The sequence below is a fragment of the Pygocentrus nattereri genome, chromosome 4 (genome assembly GCF_015220715.1).
Source record: "Pygocentrus nattereri isolate fPygNat1 chromosome 4, fPygNat1.pri, whole genome shotgun sequence".
NCBI lineage: Eukaryota > Metazoa > Chordata > Actinopteri > Characiformes > Serrasalmidae > Pygocentrus > Pygocentrus nattereri.
This window is the reverse complement of record NC_051214.1, coordinates 10472074-10498029: the sequence shown is the minus strand read 5'-3', so window position 1 is coordinate 10498029 and position 25956 is coordinate 10472074. Positions and strand designations below refer to the sequence as shown.

General features: G+C 40.1%; 1 protein-coding gene across 1 annotated transcript in view; it reads right to left on the bottom strand.

Annotated features, from left to right (window-relative positions):
* gabrr1 (gamma-aminobutyric acid type A receptor subunit rho1) overlaps positions 1 to 23805 on the bottom strand; it is a 53761-nt gene extending 29956 nt beyond the window's left edge. The window contains exon 1 of the mRNA XM_017697716.2: positions 23367 to 23805. Coding sequence (XP_017553205.1) covers positions 23367 to 23485 — 119 coding nt within the window. The 5' untranslated portion in view covers positions 23486 to 23805. The remainder of the gene's footprint in view (positions 1 to 23366) is intronic.
* Positions 23806 to 25956: the final 2151 nt, after the last annotated feature.

Genomic DNA, 25956 nt, shown 5'->3' with positions numbered 1-25956 from the left:
CAGTGCCATCTTCTAGTGTTTCTCTCCAACCTCACCAACTCAATTCTACAATAACCTCAGTGGTACAACACTATCTAGAAGCTCACCACTGCAGTTCTGATTATTTCTAGTGACGACATTCTTGAGAGTGCTTTCTCTTGTTCCCTCCAACTGCGGCAGGGAAGTAACCTGATGTAACCTAACCTGACAGTCTGTCACACCAAAGGCCTCAACTCCAACTGCAGGTGACCAGACAGGACCACTTAGCAGTAATTTCGCACACCACCACACAATTCCAACAGAACAGAATGGCATTCTGCTATTTCGCTTTATTATTTTTTAACATGTTAATCCCTTTTACTATAAATATCCCCCAATCTGGAATTATGATATGATCCTTTATACAGAGATAGAGAAATTGCGTAAACGTGCTTTAATCCTATCATGTTTTTTTCCCCTTTCCCAACTTATGGAAATGGATCTGTGGTATGCAGCAAAATCCCCAGTAGTGAATTAACAGTGCTGAATTAATGCTCAGTGTTCATTTAAGTGCAGCTGGACAAAAATTTAATACTGTAAGAGTTGCATTCAGTGCTGGGGATTTTGCTAACGTTTTAGTCTCAGAACGTTTTAGTCTTCAGCGTAATGCAAACTGTATCAGGATTAATATACTTATTGAAAATGATTATAAAAACAGAAACTAACAATGAAAAAACAAAGTTAACTGCAGTAAAATGAAAAAAAAAAAAGCCACATTTTTTTAATAAACAAGAAAACTAAACCACACGTCCACCACAATACAAAATAGAACTAGGGAAAGATGTAAAAAAAAACTTTAGTGCTCATATTTTCATGCTTTTTTACTGTATGAAGGACAGATCAGCTAAACTTCAGCTAAACCTTGCCTTTCGGCTGCTGGTCAGCAGCAATGGAAGTTAATACAGTGGTCACCAGCAAAACCAGCATATTGTCGCTGTCAGGACAAAGTCTCATATCTCTGTTCTTATCGTTTTTTAATTCGTGACATAGTTTGAAATAGCCAGCTCCAAAATCATCGTCATCATCATCATCTTCGTTAACTGCTTAGTCCAGATAGGGCTGCGGCAGCAGTTGGGAGAGCAGAGAATCCCAGACAACCCTGTCCCCCACAACTTTCTCCAGCTCATTCCCGGGGACCCCAAGCCATTCCCAGGCCAACACGAAGACATAATCCCTCCAGCAAATCCAAGGACGACCCCAGGGTCTTGTCCCAGTAGGCCGTGCCTGATACACCCCCACCGATCCGGATGGCCCACAGGCGTGCAGATCAGATGCCTGAACCACCTCAGCTAGCTCCTCTCAATGCGGAGGAGCAGCAGCTCTACTCCGAGCTCCTCACCCTATCAAATAGAGTGTAGCCCACCACCCCTGCAAAGAAAGCTCATTTCAACTGCTTGTATTTGCTATCTCATTCTTTCGGTTGTTACCCACAGCTCATGACCATAGGTGAGGTTCAGGATGTAGACCGACCACCAGAGAGCTTCACCTTATGGCTTAGCTCCCTCTTCATCACTACAGTCACTGCTACTGGTACAGTGACTGCATCTGCATTATTGCTGCAGCCTGTCCCAGCCTGGTCCCTCTTCCCATCACTCATGAACAAGACCCCAAGATACTTAAACTCCTCCACCTGGGGCAAGTCCTTTCCCTTATCTGGAGTGGGCATGCCATCCTTTTCCAGGCTAAGACCATATGTCAGACTTGGATGTGCTGATCCGCATACCAACTGCTTCACACTCAGATGCAAACCACTCCAGTGTGTGCTGGAGGCATCCATGTGATTCAGCCAAAAGAAAAACATCATCTGCAAATAGCAGAGACGCCACCCTCCGGCCTCAACACGTAATACCCTCCTGACCCCGGCTACACCTTGACACTCTGTCCATTAATATCATGAACAGGAGTGGAGACAGGGCACAACCCTGGCAAAGTCCAATGCTAACACTGAAAGTGTCCGACTTAATCCTGAGTATATGAACATAGCTCTCACTCCGGGAGGACAGAGATTGAATGGCCCGGAGTAGTAGCCCCAGCACCCCATACTCCTGGAGGACCTCCCACAAGATATCTCAGGGAACTCCAAATCCACAAAACACATGGGCTGGCAAACTCCCATGACCCCTCAACAATCTGTGAGAGGGTGAAAAGCTAGTCCATTGTTCCACGGCCAGGACAGAATCCGCACTGTTCCTCCTCAATCTGAAGTTCAACTATTGGTCGAAGTCTCCTTTCCAGCACCTTGGCTTTCCCAGGGAGGCTGAGCAGTGTGATACCCCGATAGTTGGCACACACCCTCCAGTCCCCTTATTTAAAAATAGGAACCACCACCTCAGTCTGCAAGCCCAAGGGCTGTTCCTAAGGTTCATGCAATATTGCAAAAGTGTGACAGCCATGGCAGCCCCACATTATCCACAGCTTTAAGCATCTCCATATGAATCTCATCTACTCCTGGTGCCTTGCCATTGAAGAGCTTGCCAACTACCTCAGTGACCTCCACCAGGGAAATGGAGCTTGACAGAAGCTTCTGGCTCTGACTCCTGTGAGGGAGGCATGTCCAGATTAAGAAGTTCCTCAAAGTTCTCCTTCCACCTACTAACAACATCCTCATTTGAAGTCTGAGTTTCTCCACCCCTGCCGAAAACAGCTTGGATGCAACCACCCAAACCACTCCTGAGTTGCCGGACAGTCATCCAGAACCTCCTCAAGGCCGACCGAAAGTCTTTTTCCATGGCTTCACCAAACTCCTCCCACAATCTGGATTTTGCTTCTGCCACCATTGTGGCTGCCACCTGTTTTGCCTGTCGGTACCCATCTGCTGAGTCATCCAGTCCTTAACGGCCTCCTTCTCTGGTACCATGTACACTTATGAATATCCTTGTGATTAAACTTTGTGTTCGTTATGGACAATCCATGCCTGGCACAGAAGTCCAACAACAATTTACCATTTGGGTTTAGATCGGGCAGGTCGTTTTTCCCAGTCACGCCTCTCCAGGTCTCCCAGTCATCGCCAACATGAGCATTCAAGTCTCCCAGTAAGACTAAGGAGTCTGTAGGCGGGACCCTTTCCAGAACCCCGCCCACTCGCTCCAAGAAGGCCAAATACTCCGACCTGTTGTTTGCATAAGCACACACAGCTCAGATGAGCATGGAATTCATGCTGGTCTACGTCTTTAGCTATGTCTTCCAACCTTGCAAAGCAGGATTTACTGTTCAGCACAACAATTAGCACAATGTAATGCTAAATTAGTGCAACAATTTGCAATTTGCTGTTATTTTCATTCATAAGGCATTATAAACATGATTAAAATCTGTATAAAATGAATTACATTGCATTACACTTTATAGCCATGTTTATTATACATTACGACTTGTTAATATAATGCATTATAAATAGCGTTAATAACATGTTATACTGTCAGTGCCAAAGAAGTCTTTCCCAGCTTGGAGAGCATAAAGACAAATACAACGTTTATTTTTGCCCTGGGATTTCCAGCATTATATATTTCACCGTTGTTGCTGTTAGGGCTCTTTGGCACTTCAGTCCTGAATATTCAGGTGCTTCAAATCAATTGCTGAATTACTGCCACAACGTACTTCTCTTACCCAGCACTCTCACATTAAATGTTACATTAAATCACAGCTTTACTGTGTATATTTTAGTGCTTCAGTCAATCCACTTATAATACTTATAATGTATTAAGTTAACCATTCATAATGCATAATAAGTATGGTTATAATGTGTAATGCATTTTTATCAATATTTATAGCCATGGTTATGATGCCTTATGAATTATTATAACATGTTATGAATGTGTTTATAGATGCATACAAATGTGAAAGTGTTACCTTCGCTATTGTTTTACATTCTTAGCTTAGAAACACATACAGAACCATATACAACACATTCGCCATCTATCTGAAAAACAATTTCATCAGTCAAAGGAACCATTTAAGCATACAAAAGGTTACAGCGGCACAAATCTGATTTTTTTGCATTATTGTGACACAAATATGATCTTTTTTTAAAATCAGATGCAAATTTCTAATTTGTAATAAAAAGCTACAGTAATACTTAAAGGCTAAATATAGGGTATTTTCTACAGGAAGGTTTATCCCAAATCCTAACCCCTAAATTTCAACTTATGACAAATAATGTATTACTTATAATGACAAGAAGATTTAGATATATTATGAGTTTCTTTTTTAAATTAAAAAAACTTTGCTGTCCAACATTTTCATGTCACTACAGAAACACAAAAAGTTTTAGTCCATAGGCGGAGCCTTAGTTTTACCACGCCCCTGCATTTTAGAGCAAGAAGTGAGACTGCATCCCTGTCCCTCATGACCACATGGTGAGCAGTTAGATCCCATTGTTTTGAAGTAAAAATGTGCCCCTGAAGTCGGGGAATTGTCGTAAGAATTGTCACTAGCAAAACACGTTTTCTGCAATTAACTAGCGTTTTGGTGCACTGTAGCACCACCCTTTGGCCAACTGGGGTAATTTTTGTTGCCTGGCTAGATGCACACAAATGACACGTACCCACCAAGTTTGCCGTCTCTAAAACGTACGATCTCTTGTCCACAACACATTTTTCAGGAGAAAAAGAATGAGAAGAAGTAAAATCCAAGCAAATACAACAGGGTTCCCTCACTGCATGTTTGAACCCTAATGAAAAGCGTTGTAGCTATGACCTTGTCTGGCATAACATTCACTTTGTGCCAGTCTTGGTGATGCACAATGCATCTGATATAAACAACCCCTCAGTCTTGACAGACTATTTTCTTCAATTCACAAGTTTCCATTTGCTAATAGCTGAGCTGATAGTATGAGGCTTTCGTTTGTGAGCCACTGAAATCTGTATCAGTCTGATAACACAACACATATTGCTTCACTCTGACTCTGAAATAATATTTGCCTCTGGAATAATACTCCCCTCTCAAGGTCACAGCAGATTAAAGTTACTGGACGTTATGGGTGATTGAGACCTGTGACCTTTTCAAATCCACTACAGACCAAAGTATACAGGATTCAGTGAGACAAAAAAAAAAAACACTGATATAAAGAGACCAATTTTATTATGCAATAATAGAATACAGTCAGGTTCATCATACCATGCAAGATCAGATTGCCCGCTAGATTAATCTACTGTCTGCAAACTTGCGTCACCTCAGAATATGTGGCAGTCTAATCATATTGGGAATGGAGTGCAGGTAGGGTGCATGTGGGGTTTAGGTCATCGTAAAAATAAAAAAAAAAAACATCCTAATGGAAATGCTCAGTCAATCGCCCGTTCCACATAAGTGTAGCAAATATGCGAGGTCAGGAAAGGACACTGATTGCTTGAAGTGCTCAGTTGCTCAGTGCTTAATTTGATATGACAGTGACCTCATATGCTTCCACAACACGAATATGAGTGAGGAACCAAATGTACTTCTCAACTTTTAAGTTAAAACCCTTCCGTAACGTCTTTGTATGTCTGAAAGTTAAAGGACCCCTGTGGCCCACTTAGACATTTTATGAAATATTATGTACCAAAAATAATCACAATGCATAACCGTATGGAAACATCTGGATACACCTTCTTATGTTCTGAATGAAAATAAGATGTGACATCCTCTACAGGATACAAACGTATTTATGACTTTTTATACTGATTTTAGTGTCCAATTTCTGTTTATTTATTCAGCTTAACAAACTGCGAAATAACAATAAAAAGGATAAAATGTGCCATAACTTCTGCACAGGCCAAAGTTTATGTTATTTTTCCCCCTAATATGTCAATTTAAGCAAATGTACAGTAATTGTGCATTAAAATGTGTCACAAAATAAACAAAAAATATTGTTTGAGCAGGAGTGCACAAACTTGTGCATACTGCTACACATGTACATGAGCTCTGTTGTGATTGGTACTATAACCCACTCTATATATTAACAAATATGTATCAATCAACACTATACATGTTAATAAGTAAAAATACCTGCAAACTTTAAGTGAATGTGAAAAAAAAAAAACAATCATGAGCCAAGCATGGAAAGCACTGCCACAACAAACCACACGAACTTGCCAAGTATGGAATTTAGCATTTAAGAACAATATACAAAAGAATCAAAGACGTTTTAAATAAAAACCTTCATGCTGTGAAAAATGATGTGACTTTTTAACTTAAGAACGTAACCTGGTTAAGACTTTAGTTCTTTGAACTTCCAACATCAAGTTAACAGCAGAAAATCTGTTTGACATAATTAAGTTCCAAAACTTATGCAAATGTCTAACTTTTTTAAGAAAATAAAAGTGCATAATTTTTTACAGTGGATTTTGAGAAATATTGTCAGTAATAAACACAGAAATCCATAAATTAAGTACATTACAGAACTAAGAACTAAGAGTCTTTCAGTGAGTTCAGGACATTTGAAGTCGCTTTATTTTCACTTGAGTGCCCCTTGTGGTGCATGTTTAGTGAGAAAATAAGTGTGTGACTTCTTAATGACTTAATTTACTTATAAATTTCAAATTCAAATTGTTATAGAATTTGTCTTCACTTGACAGTGAAAATAAATTTAAGTGCTGTTTCTCTGATTTTGTAGTTTTTAGACACATTTGTGTAAAAGCAAAACTAAGAATTGGAAATACAGAGAAAATGAAGAAATTGGGAAAAAAGCTTGGAAAAAATAAGGTAGTTTTGCATCTTTTAGTTGAATTTTCTTATCACTTGCAACCTTTTACTCATAATACTTTTGTTTACATCTTCGGTTTGAGGTTAAATATGTTAGTGTGAATTCTAAGCGAACCAGAACTAAAACACAACAATGTATCATGTTCTGCTTTGGTCTGGACCAAGAGAACCAACTGAACTTCAAGTATAAATGCTCCCCAAGCCTGCTTTCATACCTAGTTCTTTCAAACCATCGTTTTTGTGACATTGTCATTTCTTCACTTGCTTTAGTTGTTTCCCCACTGGAAAGTCTTATTAAAATAACACTAATTAAATTGTTTATTGGTCAGAAATTTTCTAGGGTTACAAGCACTCTGACAATAGTCACATTTGCCACCATTTGAGCCAAAAAAAATACTTTCCATGAAATTAGAGACGCTTAACATCTACATGTATCACAGTCAAAGCAATATAATAATAAACCTTACTCGACAGCCGCTTCTTTATGATTGGTTTAGCAATTTGAATCCAATCCAACCAAATTAAGTTGCTGATGAAATCCATGTGCCAAAATTAAAGCCGTTGCTTTGCTCTCAATTTATCATTCGTCTGCCGATGGCAGCAGCTTGCTCTGCAAGACTGATATGAGCATCTGCAAAGTCTGATGTTAAAACAGGCAGATTATACTGACAGTGCTGCACTGATGTGCAGCTAGAAGCGGAAAAGTCTGCTCTGATGTTGAATTCCGTCATTTGTTGCAGATCATGCCAAATGCATGCATTCTCACTGGCAGCAAACCAAACCAGGGCTTTCTTTGGAAGTGAACCAAGACCTGTGATTTTTGCCAGACCACAGTTCATTTCTTTAGTGCGCTACTGAGTACAAGTGGAGCCTTCACACCTGTTAAAGCAAACCGAACTAAAGAAAAAGACAAACTAGGTGTGAAAGTGCCCTAACACTTCAGATAAGCAACTGGACCTAGAGACATCTGTTGCATCTTTAAGGGTACATTCACATCGTTTAAACTTGAAGAACAAAAACGTCCCCTTTATTAGGCACTGTTGTGTGAGAGTAAGTTGTCTTCTCTTCCGTTTCTGGGTCTTTATTCAAAGTCGTTCGTTTTTTTTTTCAAAAGTTTGAAAAGGTTTTGTTCTGTTCTATTAAAAGCTGGATGCTGTTCTTATTTTAAAGAGAACTGTTAAACTTGGCCACTGTTTATTTAAAGCTGTCGAGCTGCCCTTAGGCATCACTGTACATATTAGAGTTTTGACATTGCGTGTCTCTTAGGACACTTTCATTTGAAGTTAAGCCATGGGAGTTTTTCCGCAGGAGTCAACCCCCCACCCAACACACACATACACATGTCAGAATGAGATGTGGAAATGCAGGGTGACGGAGAGAGAGGGCCTCTGCAGGTCTCTGGGTTGAGAAGAACTGCAGGACAGAGACAAGACGAGATCCAGAGTGACAAACACTCACACAGCAACGTGCTGAGGGCACCAAAGTGCTTACAACACAGTGTACATACTGTAGAAAGAAGATGAATCAATAGTGGGACGTTTTGACATCTTTAACTACAAAAGCCTGTTAGGGCACACACTAACGTTTCCTCACCACACACTTGAAAAAAATGAGGCCTTCAAGGGTTCTTTGGTAAAGGTAAGGGTTCTATTAGAGCCACATGTTCTACATAGAACCATTTCACTCTTAAATGGTTCTTAGCATGGTTAAAAAAAGGGTCACGGTACTGTTGCGATGCCAAGAACAACTGTTTGGTGCTATATAGAACCATTTTCAACATAGTTCTATATGGAACCATATACAACATGTTCTCCAACAATCTGAAGAATGATTCACCATGCACAGAAACTTTTAAGCATGAAACAGTTCTTTAGACCTTAAATACTGCTGTTACTCCAAGTTACATTTATACTCATTGTGTTGTAACCTCCCTCATACCACTTACAGTACAATACTGTACTCAACACAACATCCATCTATCTATACATTATGTTGCCAAAAGTATTCGCTCGTCTGCCTTCAAACGCAAATGAACTTGAGTGACATCCCATTCTTAATCCATAGGGTTTAATACGATGCCGGCCCACCCTTTGCAGCTTTAACAGCTTCAACTCTTCTGGGAAGTCTTTCCACAAGGTTTAGGAGTGTGTTTATGGGAATTTTTGACCATTCTTCCAGAAGCGCATTTGTGAGGTCAGACACTGGCGCTGGACAAGAAAGCCTGGCTCTCAGTGTCCGTTCCAATTCAGACCTCAGGTTGAGGTCAGTCAAGTTCTTCTGCGCCAAACTTGCTCAACTATGCCTTTATGGACCTTGCTTTGTGCACTGTTGCGCAGTCATGTTGGAACAGGAAGGGGCCGTCCCCAAACTGTTCCCACAAAGTTGGGAGCATGAAATTGTCCAAAATCTCTTGGTCTGCTGAAGCATTAATAGTGTCCGCTCCACTAGACTTTACACTTGGCACAATGCAGTCAGACAAGTACCGTTCTCCTGGCAACTGCCAAACCCAGACTCGTTCATCATTGCCAGACAGAAGCGTGATTCAACACTCCAGAAAACACATCTGCACTGCTCTAGAGTCCAGTGGTGGCGCTTTACACCACTGCATTCGACGCTTTGCATTGCGCTTGGTGATGTAAGAATTCAGGAACACCTGAATTCAATGATTTGGATGGGTGAGTGAATACTTTTGGTAATACAGTGCATTTGTTGCTGTTGTCGGAACAAAATCTCCATTTTTTATGTTTTTCAGTTTTCTTTCATAATTTGAAAATAAAAAACATGTGGCCCTTTACATTGTAGGTAAATTTAATGAGGAATGGACTAAAAGAGCTTACCTACATTGACCTAAAATTTACCTAAAAATCTGGTTCCACTGACTTACATTAAAAGTAAAGTATGTTTTTTTCTTCTCCTGTGAAGTTACTATTTTGGAGATACAAGGTTTTGATCCAACAACAGCGATATATGTATGTATATGTATATATAAATTGTATCAGTAGATGAGCTGATGACAGAGCTAACAGTTTTGCATTATATGAGAGCCAGTCATCATCATCATCATCTACACAGTGGTTTGTCGGGTGAACTGAGAACATCTTTTCTGAGTTTCTGGAAAGTCATATCACAATAACGCCAAAGTGCAATTTATGGCGCAGCCCTATAATATCTCCTATGAAACTAATAAGTAGATCAGGCGGTTACTTACATACTTTTTACATCTACTTACTCGAAAGGCTCCATATATTAACCAACTGATATAAAGGCCTATAAAACTAGCTGATATAAAGGTTTACAGACTGTTAGCACATGAATACATGAATTATATAGAAACTAGTCTGCAAGATTTACCTGAAAACTGTTATAGCCAGAGAAACACATGCTGGTCTAGTGTAGATAGAAACCAGACATCTGAAGAGCTTAATGCCTCTGGATGACCAGCTAAAGCAGCACCAGGCTTAATATAGGCTTTACTTAACAAAGAAGATCTTGAAAAAACCTTCAACATGTGTTTAAAATGAACATTAAGTGTAACTGTCACTAGAAATGGTGCAGAATTTAGATGGTCTTTTTCATTTCTTCATTTTACTTTATTGTCATAACTCTTCTGTGTTTCCAAAATCAAGAACTTTTTGTTGTTGTTTTTGTTTCTGTAATGAAATGTTGCTTACATGAAAAAATCTCAGATAATAATCGCACTGAAATGCTTCCACTTTTAATTAATTTTAACACATTATCCTCAAGTACATTTCTATATAACTTTTCTGTACTTTTTCCACTGCTATTTCTTTTTCCAGACAGTGGAAAATTCGCATGATATTCTTTTCATATTGTCCCCACTTCCAGCAGCCAAAACAAAAAAAATACTACCATAACGTTGTCTCCTAAACGGAGAGGCTCAGTACAGAAGCAGCTTATATCCAGCGGTCAGACATTAGCAGCTGTTCACACTGTCCGAGCTTCAGTTCTAGACATCTCTTAGCTATGAATAATCGGCATCAGGCAACAACAGGCTCTCCAGTACATTCTCAATAGACAGTTTTTAATTGGGGGGGGGTGGAAGCCTTCTGTCATGCGAATTGAATTTCTATTTTGCAATTCTGCTTTGCAGCATGAAGGACCGCTCCAATGGTACCACCACTCAATCACTGACGACTGTAATATTCTCTACAACAGGTGTATTTAATTAAAAATCAAGGCCATTAAGAGGAAATTTCCTCAAGCAAAGGTCCAGAACATCATAACGTCTAACTTGCATCATGATTCAGTGCCATATACTCGTAGATATATCAACATCTTGCAGTCAACAACTGAATATGAAGTCAAATAAAGTACAATTCAGTCATATTTCAACAACATTTATTGTCAATTTTCTCTTTTTAGAGCAATGTGAAATGACTTCCCTGACCCACTTTCTTCTCTGACTGCTGTTTCTCACCCTGTCCCTCCCCTGTGTGTGCGACACTCACTGGAGTCTCAGTGCTCATCGTAATGCACGATCTGATTGGATGAGTAGTGTCACGTGTGATATTTATAACGCATGCGATTGATCTGTGAGTCCCTGGGCCGCTAAAGCTACGGTAGATATGCATATAAAAATAAGACCACCCCATCAAAATTAATTCTCCATGGTTTATCAGTTATAGGTCCAGGTCCGCATAGGACAGCGTCTCGGTCCGGACTCTGACCTCCTATTAGTGACCTCTGCTCTAGAACTTTGGCACAATGTAAAAAGCACCTCCAGAGAGCTGCACGTTCACGTTCATGAACTATACAATAGCAATCACAACACGTCACGTTATATGAAATATATTACATTTCACTTCACTTACTTTCACATACTTTAATCTGCACACATTGCCTGCACTCTGGACAATGATCTCTGCTGCTAAGGACCAAGTACTGCTTCTAATGTCAAAACATGCAAAAATAAGCATTGCCTAGCAGGTGGTGTCCTTCTGTGTTTATTGTCTGCTCTCCTGCCCATATCCTACATTTCTCTTAAGGTCCACTTGTAATATCTGTGCAGTATGTACCTATAACAGTCATAATTCAATTTAACATGACCTTTTTTTAACCTCTCTGTATCCCTTAGAACAGAGGTCACTAATAGGCGGACCAAGGTCTGAGTCCGAACCCAGACTCTCTCCTAGCTGTCAAAGAATGATTTAATTTCGACAGGGTGGCCCTATTTTAATCAGCATAACTTTTCTAGTCATTATGGTGTTGCTTTAACGGCCTGGATAATTCACAGACCAATCGCATGCATTGTAAATATCACGTGCATTGTAATTATCTCGTGATGCTATGAGCTCTGAGACTCAAGTGAGTGACGCACACACAAGGGAGGGACGAGGTGTTGGAGAAGCGAGTCAGAAGGAAGCTATTTCACATTGTCTGCTCTAAAAGAGAAAACTGACAATGTTGTTGAAAGATGACTGAATTGGACTTTATTTGATCTGACATTAACAAGAAACGAGGCTTTATTTGTGAAGGTTTTGACAAGAACTGTAGAATCAGGAAACACGCAGTAGTTCTACTAGGAGAAGCAATTTCTTGTTCAGGCTAAAGCCCAGGCTTTTAAACTAGACTAAGACTGGTCACATGACAGAGAGCATGTGCAACAGATCAGTATTTAAGTGACTGTGAACAGTGATTGGTGAATTGTGAACATCCAACAGTCACGCAATCTCCCACGATGGAATTCTTGGATACTGGGTTTTTGCGTGAGTTGGAGCCTGAGGAACACATGACAGCCTGTGCCAAAAAACTACTGCACATTTTATGTTTTATTGTTTTTTTTGATATATTAAACTTAATGAATAGAAAATGCACAATACAATTAGCAGAAAAGATCATAATGACGTGTATATCCTGTAGAGGAGGTCACAACTTCGCACGTTCACTTAGAAAATCACCAAAACATGCTGTGAACAAGATTTTGCATATGAATGTTTTGCAGTCCACCTGTTTTTGTACATAAAACCTCACAAATGTTAAAAGTAAACCATTTTTAGTTGCACATTTTATATTATATTTATATCTCTTATATATAATTTGTTTTTCCAATATTCCAAACTTGGTAAATAAATAGAAATTGTGCATTAAAATGTGTGTCACTCAGAAAATCAACAAAACATGTCACTAGTCAGTGCCAGAGAAGTCAGTCCCAGCTTGGAGATGTAAAGAAAAGACAAATACAAAGCTTAATTTTGCCGTGGGATTTCCAGTATTATATTTCTCGCCGTTGGTGCTGTTAGAGCTTCAATGTTACGTTAGTGCCAAGCTAATGGTGGTGTACATTGCCTTTCCTATATTGGATAAAACACTAATGGCAGCACTAGTTTAAACTCTGACTTTTGAGGCCTGTAATGAGCTTTATTCTGTATATTTCAGTGTTTCAGTAAATTCTTCAGTAAACACTTCAACTGGAAGCCGCACTCTTAACACCGGAGGAGGCTTTAGTACAGTATGCTTCACTTAGATTTGTGGGTGGAGTTAGTGGGTTTGGTTTGTTATTTTGGCCTGGCTTACCCCTGAAGAGATGGCTTGCTTGTTTGCTGTATGTAAATAGTTGTAAATAATTGTAAATACACTTTGAACTGAGAAATACCTTGTGTGGTTTTTCATACACCCCACTGTATTACATCTTCTGGCCTTATAAACTTAGGCAGGAACATAACAATATGGACTACATAAACTGGGGAAAATATGTTTTAAAACTTTTTGCTTATATACTACATTAAACTCTTCATAGGAAAACAAAACCAAACAGTGTTGTTGCCACTACATTTCCATACATAGACTGGCAGTCGTGGGCTGGAGGTTAGGGATCTGGCCCTGTGACCGGAAGGTTGCCGGTTCGATCCCCAGGGCTGACAGTCCATGACTGAGGTGTCCTTGAGCAAGACACCTAACCCCCAACTGCTCCCCGGGTGCCGTGGATAGGGCTGCCCACCGCTCCGGGCAAGTGTGCTCACTGCCCCCTAGTGTGTGTGTTCACTGGTGTGTATGTGGTGTTTCACTTCACGGATGGGTTAAATGCGGAGGTGGAATTTCCCCGGTTGTGGGATCAAAAAAGTATCACTTACTTACTTACTTACTTACTTAAAGTCCTGTGAATGGTGGCCCACATACAACATCAAAGTTTTACATGATATGGTTCCTTTCATTTTTACATTGTTTATTTGACAGTTTTGTGGTTTGCTGTCTGTATTTATTGTATTTTATTGACTTTTGTTTTTACTGACTGTGTTGCCATATCCTCTAGTCTCCACGTTAAATGCGGCACCGTGTCCCAGTGGAACTATATTCCATTCCATGCTCAACACGTCTGTTGAGAGATGGAACGAGGTGCTTACTTTGAATTTTTACGCTGAATTCCGTCAGTGAAAGACATGTCCGCCTGCCCCCCCATGTGGGAAAAGACACATTTATATCAATGAGCTGTGGTTTTAGGTACAACCGCTGCTTGGTAGGTGCTCACAGAACCTCTCTAAAGAGTTATCTTTTACACCAGAAGAGCTTCCCCACACTGACAAGCCAAGGAACCCCTTGAGAATCTTCCACCTGGAGTTTTTTATATATCTGTGCATGACATATAAATAAAAATAGCAGGAGAATAAACTGAAGCAAGTTGGCCCAGATAGAAATTCATATTAGCACAAAGATGTACTTGCCAAAAAAGCGAACCTACAGTGTGAAGAGCAACAGGAAAGTGCTTCCTGGAACTTCACCAGCTGAACACTAAGCTGATTTTTCTACTTTGAGCTGAGATGTGCGAAGGCTGTTCATTCTTCAGAATGAACATTAGAGCTTCTAGGGTCTGTATATGCATGTGTGTAAGTGTGAAATTTACTGCAAAGAGTTGAACTAGCATTAAATTTAATCCTGTAATACAACCTCAATTCCAAAGAAAGTTGGGACAGTATGTGAAATGCTAATAAAACAGAAACTGATTAGTAAACTCTGTATTAAAATGAAAACTGTACAAAAATATTTGATGTTGATGAACTTTTGATGACGAATTGTTTTTTTGTAAACATATCATTGCATAACCTTAACTTAAATTTACAGGAGAAGGAAAAAACATACTTTACTTTATATGTAAGTCAATGGAACCAGACATTTTTCCAAGTAATTTTGGGCCAATTCTTTTGGTCCATCCTTCATGAAATTTACACACTATGTAAAGGGCGACAGGCATTTTCAAATTATATCAAAAACCCAAAAATGACAAAAATGGAGATAAAGGTTTTGCTACAACAGCAGCGATCAGCTGCGCAACCATACAGGGCCTTTTGGGAGTATTTTGAGCTTAATAAGATGCAAGTTTTTAATTGGATATTTCTGGACTGCAGTCAGGTCTGTCTAGCTCCTGCACTCCGATTGCAAAGCCATGCTGTTGTAATGTGCGGAATGCGGCTGGGTTGTCATGTTCAAACAGGCATGGATGTCCCTGAAAAAGACAGCATCTAGAAGGCAGCATATATTGCTCCAAAATGTGTTCAGCATAATGATGCTTTCACTGATGCGCAAGTTACCACTAAAATCTCCTCATACCATGACAAGACAAACGGCTTTTGAACTGTATGCTGGTAACTATCTGGATGCTCCTATGCTTCTTTTGCCCAGAAACATGACATCCATTATTTCCATAAACAATCAGAATAGTTGTCCCATCAAACCACAAAACACGTTTCCACTGCGCAGCAGTTTATTTCAGATGAGCTCAAGCCCAGAGAAGTCAGCAGTGTTTCAGGACGTTGTTGACAAATGACTTCCACTGTGCATAATACACTCTTTTTTTATCCAATTTTCTCCCCAATTCAGTCCAGTCCAATTCTACTCAATAGCTAGGTCACCAAAGATCACAAAATAACACGATAGGAGAGTGAAGGCTAGCACACGTACCCTCCGAAGCCAGCCACCGTATCTTTTTGAACTGCCACTAGTGTTGCTTTGGGAGGGCAGAATTTAACTAGCTTAACTAAAATGTTTGTAAGCCATTTTTCCTTTTATTACTAAAGCAAATAACCTTAAAAATATATCTTTTTTAGCTATAGCATCAACGTAAGTGTATTATGTGCCTGAAAAAGTGGAGAGCTTGCCTGTGTTTACACTGACCTCCCATTTGTCATTTTACAGGACTTTCCCCTAAACCATATTATTCTCCCCCATCGCTGTCTGCATGGCACAGAAAACATTATGAAACTGTGCCGGCAGGTCTCCATACTGTTAGAAAAATACATTTTGTGCTACCAGTAAATGACAAGAAGCATTTCAAACCAACAATCAACATTGGAATCACTTTTCAAAGATGGAGAGAGTTATTACATGTGAAGGGGCTGAAGCTGGACGCCGAATAAGCAACAGGTATACAAATGCAATTTGTATGAAGAGCTAAACTGTCTGAATGGCTGACTTTACTTAACAGTTCAAGTAGATAAATCTTCATCACTCTGAGAGCTGGAAAAATAAAGTAATGCTTTGGACGAAGTACCTTATTGGAGTGCGCAATGTTTGTCAACTTTAAACTCCTGTACAGGTATTGAACTAGACAAGACTGAAGTTTGCCTCTTAATCAAGTTTTCCGTTCCACCTTAAATGCTGCTGCAGAGACCATATTTTGCCTCGAATTGATGGTTTGCAGTAAAACATAACAAAGAAAAACCGGACAGTAAAGACCCTCTTGACTATTCTCATCTCAGTAAATCAATATGAACTGAATGGCGAGTGTTTATAGGCATGTAACTTCATCATCAAGCAGCTGAATTCGCAAACAACACCAAGCGTGTTTACACAGTCACACCCGCAGACAAAGGAGACGCAGCCAACCAAGACGTATTCAGAGAGAATAGCATGATTAGACAGTCTTTCTGAATGAGTGAAATGTAATGATATGTCATCATAATTCGCAGAGTACAATAAATCAATGCGTAGCTGGGGAAGAGCAGTATTGTAGTCCTCATTAGATGCTTATATCTGTAAGCTTGGCACTTGAAAGCAAAGACAACCATCCTGAGATCTTCTAAGCCACTTCTCCTTCTGGGTGGCCAGGGGTGCAAACCTGACCCAGCATAGGTTAGTCCCGTCAATCCTGAACTTGTTGCAGGTTAATCTGGTTAACGCTGAATCTACCTTGGCATGCTTTCAAACTCTACCTAGCGGTCAAGTATCACTTCTTATCATAAATCATTTAGCCCCAAGCTGTTACGGTATTTAGTATTTAAGCATTTAAGTATTTCATTGTATCTCATACATTTGCCAGTGAGGTTGACCAATAAAGCTGAACCTGAATGCTAGTGCTGCGGTACTCTTGTCCAGTCTCAGACTCAAGACGTCGTTTCCATTGTCCCAAACTTGATCTCACCAAATTTAGTTTCTCAACTGAAAGCAAATATCATTCAAAAAACTCTCAATTATGTATTTATTTATTTATTTATTTGTGTCTTTTCTTATCTTTTTGGTTGTATTCAACATGTACTGACTTGCGCTGGAGCCACTCGAATCCAGATCACTGTGTCTGTTTGTCTCTGGTTTATCTAATTGGCATTGGCACTGGTTGGATTCCTTCAGAGCCGGCACTGAACGCCAAGACACTCAGGGTGTTGATGCACAACAGTCTTCTGAGAAAGTGAGAAAACGTCTCACATCTGAATAAATTTAGAAATGGACTGTTGGGGCCAAATTCTAAACTTTCAATCTGTACCACATTCGTGATTGTGTGTGTAGAAGAAGATATGTTATGCATTTTAATGAAATAAACGGAAGTTATTTTTGTATGTGCAGATTTGTTTCGCAAAGATGATCTTTTACATTTTCGTCAATGTGTGGCACTGAAACAAACTGAAAAAGTTCGAAGTTCAGACTTTTTGACAATCACAATGCAACTTTATTGCAAAATATTAATGTCCAAAACTTTATCCTCTAACTTTTCTGCATTTTTTTTCTGCATTTATTTGAATGCAGCAGCTGTCTTTTCCATTTTGTGACGTTCATGGTGAATGAATCAATAGAAAAGCTCTATAAATTATATATTTTGAAATTTTAAAAAAAAATCTTAAAAGTAAGAAAAACTTTTTGCCGTTTTGTTTTGTAAAGTTGTTTTGTACAGAGCCCTGCTGGTGACATCCCATAGAAACAAAAATAACGCGTTGCCACATCCTTAGTAAGGTATCAGTAACAGATAATTAAGTTTTGGCCAAGCCATATTAATGCGTGGGAACGAGATAATTTACTTTTGGCCATGCCACATTAATGCGTGGGAACAAGATAAGTAAGTTTTGGCCATGCCATATTAATGCATGGGAACGAGATAAGTTTTGGCCATGCCACATTAACGCATGGGAACAAGATAAATAAGTTTTGGCCATACCATATTAATGAGTGAGAGCGAACTAATTAAGTTTTGGCCATGCCATATTAATGTGTGGGAACGAGATAATTACGTTTTGGCCACACCATATTAATGCGTGGGAATGAGATAATTAAGTTTTGGCCATGCCATATTAAGACGTGGGAACGAGATATATAAGTTTTGGCCATACCATATTAATGAGTGAGAGCGAACTAATTAAGTTTTGGCCACACCATATTAATGTTTGGGAATGAGATAATTAAGTTTTGGCCACACTATATTAATGTGTGGGAATGAGATAATTAAGTTTTGTCCATGCCATATTAATGCGTGGGAACGAGATAATTAAGTTTTGGCCACACCATTTTAATTTGTGGGAATGAGATCCATGACTTAGTAAGGCTTGGAAACAAGTTAATTAAGTCGGGGCCATGACTTTATTGATGACTTAAGAATGAGATCATGCCTTATTAAGCAGTGGTCAAAGCTTAATTAACTTGTTCCAATGCCTTACTAAGACGTGGCCACACATTATTTTCATTTATATGGAATCTCACTAGCAGGGCTCTGTAGCTTTGCGCCATGCCTGTTGTAAGCGTTATATAAATAAACCTTGACTTGTCGTGTTTTGTTACCATTTTTTTCGGACAGCAATGTAATTCATTACATGACTATGTAATTATTACGCAACCGTGTCATTTCATTTAAACAGTGCAGCAAAACATAGCAATAACTGTAGAATTCCCAGCTTTAATTGTGCTATTCCAAATGAGTCTATGTGTATTGCTCACTTTTAAACCACTCCACCAAATGAACATGTGATGTCATGAATCAAGGACTCGAGGACTTGTTTTTGGGTCTCGACTCTAGGACTTGGCGAAGTCTCACTCCCACTGGACTTGGACTTGTCAAAGAGGGGCTTGACTACAGCCCTAAACAACACTGTCTGTAAGTTTCAACACTTCCATAGAGAAAAGCTGTATCACATGCTGCTACATTTAATAATGAATTATGAAACTATAACTTTGGATTTGTTTTTTATTTTCACTGTATGAATGAAACAATGAAAAGAAATGCTGAAAGGACTTTATGTGGTTTTGTTAGTTTGCAGTAAAAGCGCTGCTGTTAGACTTTATTAATGCTTACCTAAAAGCTCAGATGTTCAAAATGTACTACTTCAAGTCATTATTTAGTATTGCATGTACACCCAAAAGTATCCAGACACCTTTTCTAATTAGTGAGTTCAGCTACTTTACCCAAATACTGAGACATGCGATCAAGATGTGCAGCACCTATATTCTTCATATTAAAGGATTGCTAATGGAATTGGAGGGTCTGGAGCAGCTGCCCAAGAGCCTAAGGTTACCATGCCCATGCCTGTTGGCTAGAGGGGTATAAAGCTCCCCAGTATTGGGCTGTGAGTGATGGAACTCCACCCAGTACCTCTGTAATGAGCTGAAGTGGAGGCAGAGTGCTCCAGATCTAATGATCCAACGTCAGAACCTGACCTCACTAATGCTCTTGAATGCTGAATGCAATCATATCCTCACAGCAATGTTCCAACATCTGGTGTAAAGCTTTTCCTAAACTTGAGCGAGCTACTGCAACAAAAGATGGACCAACTACATATTAATACCCTTGATTTTAGAAGAAAGTCTGGTGAGTGGGTGTCCTCAAACCTCTGGACATCAAGTCCCCCTGATAAAGGTCATAACAGACAGTATGTTTATCAAAATTCAGCCTCGCCCTGCCAATGAAACGCAAATGACACAAATCACAAACAGGACATTAACTCATGGTGTTTCAGATTAGAGATTATGTAATCAGAGACAGCGGAGCATTTGATAGCCAGGCTCTCGCTCGTGCTGGCCAAACAATGGACAATAATGGACAGAGCGAGACCTAGGGTTGCAAAATTCCAGGAATTTGCAATGTCGGGAAATTTACCATGGGAATTAATGGAAATTAACGGGTAATTATGGGAATTAATGGGGAATTAATGGGAATAAAATGGAAATATTCAAAGCTAAAGGTGAGAAACTTACATATAGTTGGTAAAAAATATACTGAAGCATAATCCTGGCTTAAATAATTAGATATGATACCAAAACAGTTGAATAGCAAAGCTGCTTCTCAATCCCAAGCACATGGCACATTACACACTGAAGGGCCACTGAGACCACACCCCTGCATGCCCTGTTCATTCCTCCATCACATGTACAGCATATGTCCAGATGCTTTCTAGAAACCTGACCAGTTGCTTGCTATCTTCTAAATCAGAAAAGCTTAATGAGCAATTTCCTTTTAGAGACTAGTTTACCAAAGCCAGCAGGCTAGCTACCTATATTTTTTGCCTCAACCGGTTTCTGTAACCAAGAATTAATACTTATTGATTATTATTACATTTTGAAGACCATTAGCTTTAGTGTTTTTACACTTTGTCATTTTATTCAACAGAAGAATGCCACATGCATCATCTGATGTGTGTGGACATTTCACACCAGCTAATGTGGATGGAAAGTCTTTGTTTTTATCTGCTGCCCTTCATGTCTGCTGCTGACAAAAAAAAACGGTACATTGATGATAGTGTATGATATAGTTCCTTTAAATTATCCAATATTTTCTATTAGTTCCAAGAAATTCACAAAATTTTCATGGAAAGTTTACATTTTGGAATATTTCCAAAGTTCCCATGCAAAGTTACCGGAAAATAAATTTTATCGGAAATTTATTTTTATTTTATTTTATAAAATTTATCGGAAATTTTCCACCCCTTTGCAACCCTAGCGAGACCTATAGCTAAGGACTGCTTTCAGACGTACAATCCTGTCTGTTGCGTCTTTTGAATGGGAAAGGGTTCGGAACGGAATGCTTTAAGTGTTGTAATCTCAGAGGGGAGGTGTAATGTTACATCACCAGTGTGGATTTTAGGTCATGGTGAGTGAGGAAATGATCTGTTAGCAAATCTGGTGGATTCGCACAAATCGGCCAACCCAAAAAACAGAATGTTAAATAAGGAATAAATTATATATAGGCCTCCAACAAACAAAGACAATGTTCTTTCGAGCTACTGGGTGGGGTTTGAAGAGAAAATGCACTGAAATGTAGTGAGAAACAAGCTTTTGCTGTTTACAGAATGTGGCCAGCGCATGACTTTTGCAGCACTGATGTCTCTTTTCAGATTCCAGCTCTGAAGATCAAAACAGACACATCTAAAACATTAAAAGGCCAGCAGTTCAGAAGTGCTTGGCAACCGGGCTGTAGTGAAGCTGAAGATCAATATGTTATTGACTTCTAAGAATCGAGCATGCGCTCATAACAAAATGGTTCTTCAAGGGTTCTTAAGTAAAAACAATCACTATATACAAACTCTTTAGAAAGACACTTCTTCAGCAGTTCTTAGGAAAGACAAAGGTTTTCTAGAAACTCTTAAAAAGACGGATCTTCAAGGCTTCTTTAGTAAAAATGATTATCTATAAACTCTTTAAAAAGATGGCTCTTCAAGGGGTTCTTAAAGGGTTGTTCTGTAAGGATTCTTTTGTAAAGGCAATGGTTAGATACGAACTCTTTAAAAAGTTGGTTCTTCAAGGGTTCTCAGGAAAGACACTGGTGACATTTAATCTCTTTAAAAAGATGGTTCTTCAAGGGTTCTTTAGTAAAAACAATGGTTGTATACAGAACCATGAACAATCTAAGAACATGTTTAATTGGTTCTTTGCATGGTGAAACGATTCTTCAGACTGATGGAGAACAGTATGACATTGAGCTTGTAACAACAGCAGAACCCTTTTTGGTGCTACATGGAACCCTTTTCCAAAAGGTTCAACAAGGAACCATATACAACACAACACACTCTCCATCAATCTGAAGCACTATTCCATCATGCAAGGAATCTTTTAAGCCTGCAAATGTGTCTTTGAGTCTTCATGGTTCTATGTAGAACCACTCTCTATACTAAAGAATCATCTTTCTGTTATAATGCCATTATAACAGTTATAATCTGTTATAATGGCATGGCTCTAGATATAAAACTGCTGAATGCAACAACTGAAAGATATCGACAGGTGTTTTTTCCATTGGATTTGTGAAAGGTGTTCTATATAAAAATGTATTATTGCTATTATTAATATTAATATTACTAGAGCCATTCTTTGGGTAGACAGCCAGGGGTAGTAATGCACGTATATCACCATATAGGAGTATAGAAAAAGGTTCTGCTCATTATTTCTCTCCTTCAGGTGACATTCATTTGGCTGATTGTTCCGGCCATCTGGAGAGCACTGCGCGTAAAAGCGCTTTGGATGATGCGCACAGAACCCTGCGTGCCAGCGCTACTGCGCTTCTGTCTTAAGTATAGAGTTATTCATTAATTGCATTGATTATTAATGTAAACTATGGCTGTATCCTCTGTTTCCAGTGTATCCAAGCGTCTTGGTGACTTGAAACACACGAGGGCACCACAGCACTGGATAAACTTTTGTTTGCGTTTATTTTTGCACTACTTTTATTCACAAACGCTTTTTCCCATTTACCCAATCTTGTTACGTTTACACGTTACGTTTCACTATCAGCCAGTTCACACCAAGACCCCTTCGGGCGCGAGCTGGGCCCGCTTTGCGCGAGCGCACTACACCCGTTTCGCGTTTCGACTTGCAGTGCATGGAAACGTATAGAAGAGGGAACGACCGCAGGCAGAATGTGAGACAAATGTAAGCAGAAGGTGAATAAAAGCAGCTACGAAGTGAATAAAGCATGCACGAGATAAATAAAAGCATGCACGAGGTAATTAAAAGCGTGCACGAGGTAATTAAAAGCATGCACGAAGTGAATAGTGAATAAAAGTACGCAGAAGGTGAATAAAAACATGCCTGGAGTGAAAAAAGCATGCAGAAGATAAACAAAAGCATGCACGAGGTAATTAAAGCATGCACGAGATAATTAAAAGCGTGTACGAGGTAATTAAACCATGCACGAAATAAATAAAGCATGCACATAGTGAATAAAAGTACGCAGAAGGGGAATAAAAACATGCATGAATTGAAAAAAGCATGCAGGAGATGAATAAAAGCACGCACGAGGTAATTAAAGCATGCACGAGATAAATAAAAGCATGCACGAGGCAAGTTAAATAAAGCATACTCGAAGTGAATAGAGAGTAAAAGTACGCAGAAGGTAAATAAAAGCATGCACGAGATCAATAAAAGCATGCACGAGATCAATAAAAGCATGCACGAGATCAATGAAAGCATGCACGAAGCGAATATAAGCATAAGGAATTGAAAACGCGCGAGACGAGTTTAAGGTGCGTTCCTACCTGATCTGGCTGTAGGTCTGCAGCGTCCGTCCCCTCGAACGAGACGAGGCGCCGCACGCGCACAGGAGCCACACGACTAACAGGGCGAGCACGTCCGCGTGCATGGTGCTCCCCCTCATACACACGCACGCTCACACACTCCAAAAGCGCGCGAAAGCGGCTGGAGTCCTCCAAAGTCGCGCGCCGCCTCCGCACACCCTTCAGGTGCCCCCTGCCATGGCTCCCGCGAGCCGTCAGGGAGTCGTGCGGGCGCGAGCACAAACGCACGGAGAGTCCCGTTCAGCGGTGGTTCACGCGCGCGTCCGTGAGCGGGGAGCGACTGAGACTGAACCTATACAACATTGGCATCAGATGGCAGCCCCCTGGAGCCCTGCTGCGCATGCGCGGAGCACGGGGAAGGAGTGGAATGTAGTTCTGTAGCTAAACTGTGATAAACCAGCGCTGCTTTATGTCTGACTGCCCGCCAGTGCGGCGTTATGCAACACGCATTATGCATTCTGTAGAGTGCATTACATGGGTTAACAGTGGATAAGCGGATAGCGCATCGCACAAGTTAAATAGCGGAGAGTGCTTCACATGTTAATGAATCAGCACGTAGTTTATCCACATAGGTTTAACAGTGGATAATGCATCATACAAGCCAATGAGCAAGAGAATAGTTCTTCACAGAGGTTAAACAGTGCATAGCGCAATGTATATTTTCATTAATGAGTGAATAGTTCATCACATCGACTAAACAGTGGATAAGTGCATTATACAACCCCAATTCCACTGAAGTTGGGACGTTGTGTAAAACATAAATAAAAACAGAATACGATGATTTGTAAATCCTTTTCAACCTATATTCAATTGAATACACTACAAAGACAAGATATTTAATGTTCAAATGGATAAACTTTATTGTTTTTTGCAAATATTCACTCATTTTGAATTTGATGCCTGCAACACGTTGAAAAAAGTTGGGACAGGGGCGTGTTTACCACTGTGTTACATCACCGTTCCTGAGCCCGAGTGGTAATATCTGTTACAGAATGATGTCGGTTTTTAATGCATTGACGCCTGAGGGATCGAAGGTCACGGGCATTCAATGTTGGTTTTCTGATTTGCAGACATTTCTCCGGATACTCTGAATCTTTTGATGATATTATGGACTGTAGATGATGAAATCCCTAAATTCCTTGCAATTGCACATTGAGAAACATTGTTCTTAAACTGTTGGACTATTTGCTCACGCAGTTGTTCACAAAGTGGTGAACCTCACCCCGTCCTTGCTTGTGAACGACTGAGCCTTTCAGGGATGCTCCCTTTATATCCAATCATGACGCTCACCTGTTTCCAATTAACCTGTTCACCTGGAAAATCATTACTCAAAAACTGTAACGTTTCTTTTGGGGTCCCACAAGGTTCAGTTTTAGTGCATTTGCTTTTCTTTTTATATGTCATCGGGAAACATGATATCAGTTTGCATGGCTATGTAGGCAGATCAAACTGTGGATAGTGCATCATATATGCTGAGTGAATAGTTCATTACACAGGTTAAACAGTGGACAGTATGTCATCATGACCGCAACTAGCTACGAGGACAAGTCAAGTCAAGTCAAGAGGCTTTTATTGTCACTCCATCTATGTACAAGTACGCAGTGGACTGAAACTACTTTCTTCCAGGAACATCACGGTGCAACAAGGAACAAAAAGTGTGAACGTGCAGACATCGCATGCAAACAAAAAATTAAACTAGAAACAATAAATATGATAAATTAAACAGAGATTAGACACAGTAACCTGACAGGACAGTGCAGCACCGACACAGCTCTCATTCTGGACATGTGGTAGTGGAATAAGGTGCAGAGATATTAATGTGCTGTGGTCTGTGAGTCACGCAGTCAGATGACAGACATAAACACAGCAGTTACTGAGGTAGAAAAAACCTGAGTAACACAGTGTAGCGGCAATATTCCAGATAGTGCAAGCAGAGCATCAAACAGCTGTTGCAGAGTCTGGCAGTGGTGGCATGGATGCTCCGGTACCTTCTGCCAGACGGCAGCAGTGAAAAAAGTCTGTGTGAGGGATGGATGGGGTCGTCCACAATGCTAGTGGCTTTCTGCATACAACGTGTGGTGTAGATGTCCATGATGGAGCGGAGAGAGACCCCAATGATCTTCTCAGCTGTCCTCACTATACGCTGCAGGGTCTTGCGGTCAGAGACGCTGCAATTCCCAAACCAAGCGATGATGCAGCTGCTCAGGATGCTCTCCCCAGTCCCCCTGTAGAACATGGTGAGGATGGGAGAGGAGAGATAAACCTTCTTCAGTCTCCGCAGGAAGTAGAGGCGCTGCTGGGCTCTCTTGGCTATGGAGTTGGTGTTGAGGGGCCAGGTGAGGTTCTCTGTGATGTGGACACAGAGGAACTTGGTGCTCCTGACGATTTCCACAGCAGAGCCAGGGTTGTTCAGTGGGGGGTGGTCACCTCGCGCTCTTCGGAAATCAACAACCATCTCCTTAGTTGTATCTACATTCAGAGACAGGTTGTTGGCTCTGCAGCAGTCCGTTAGCCGCTACACCTCCTCTCTCTACGCTGACTCGTCGTTCTT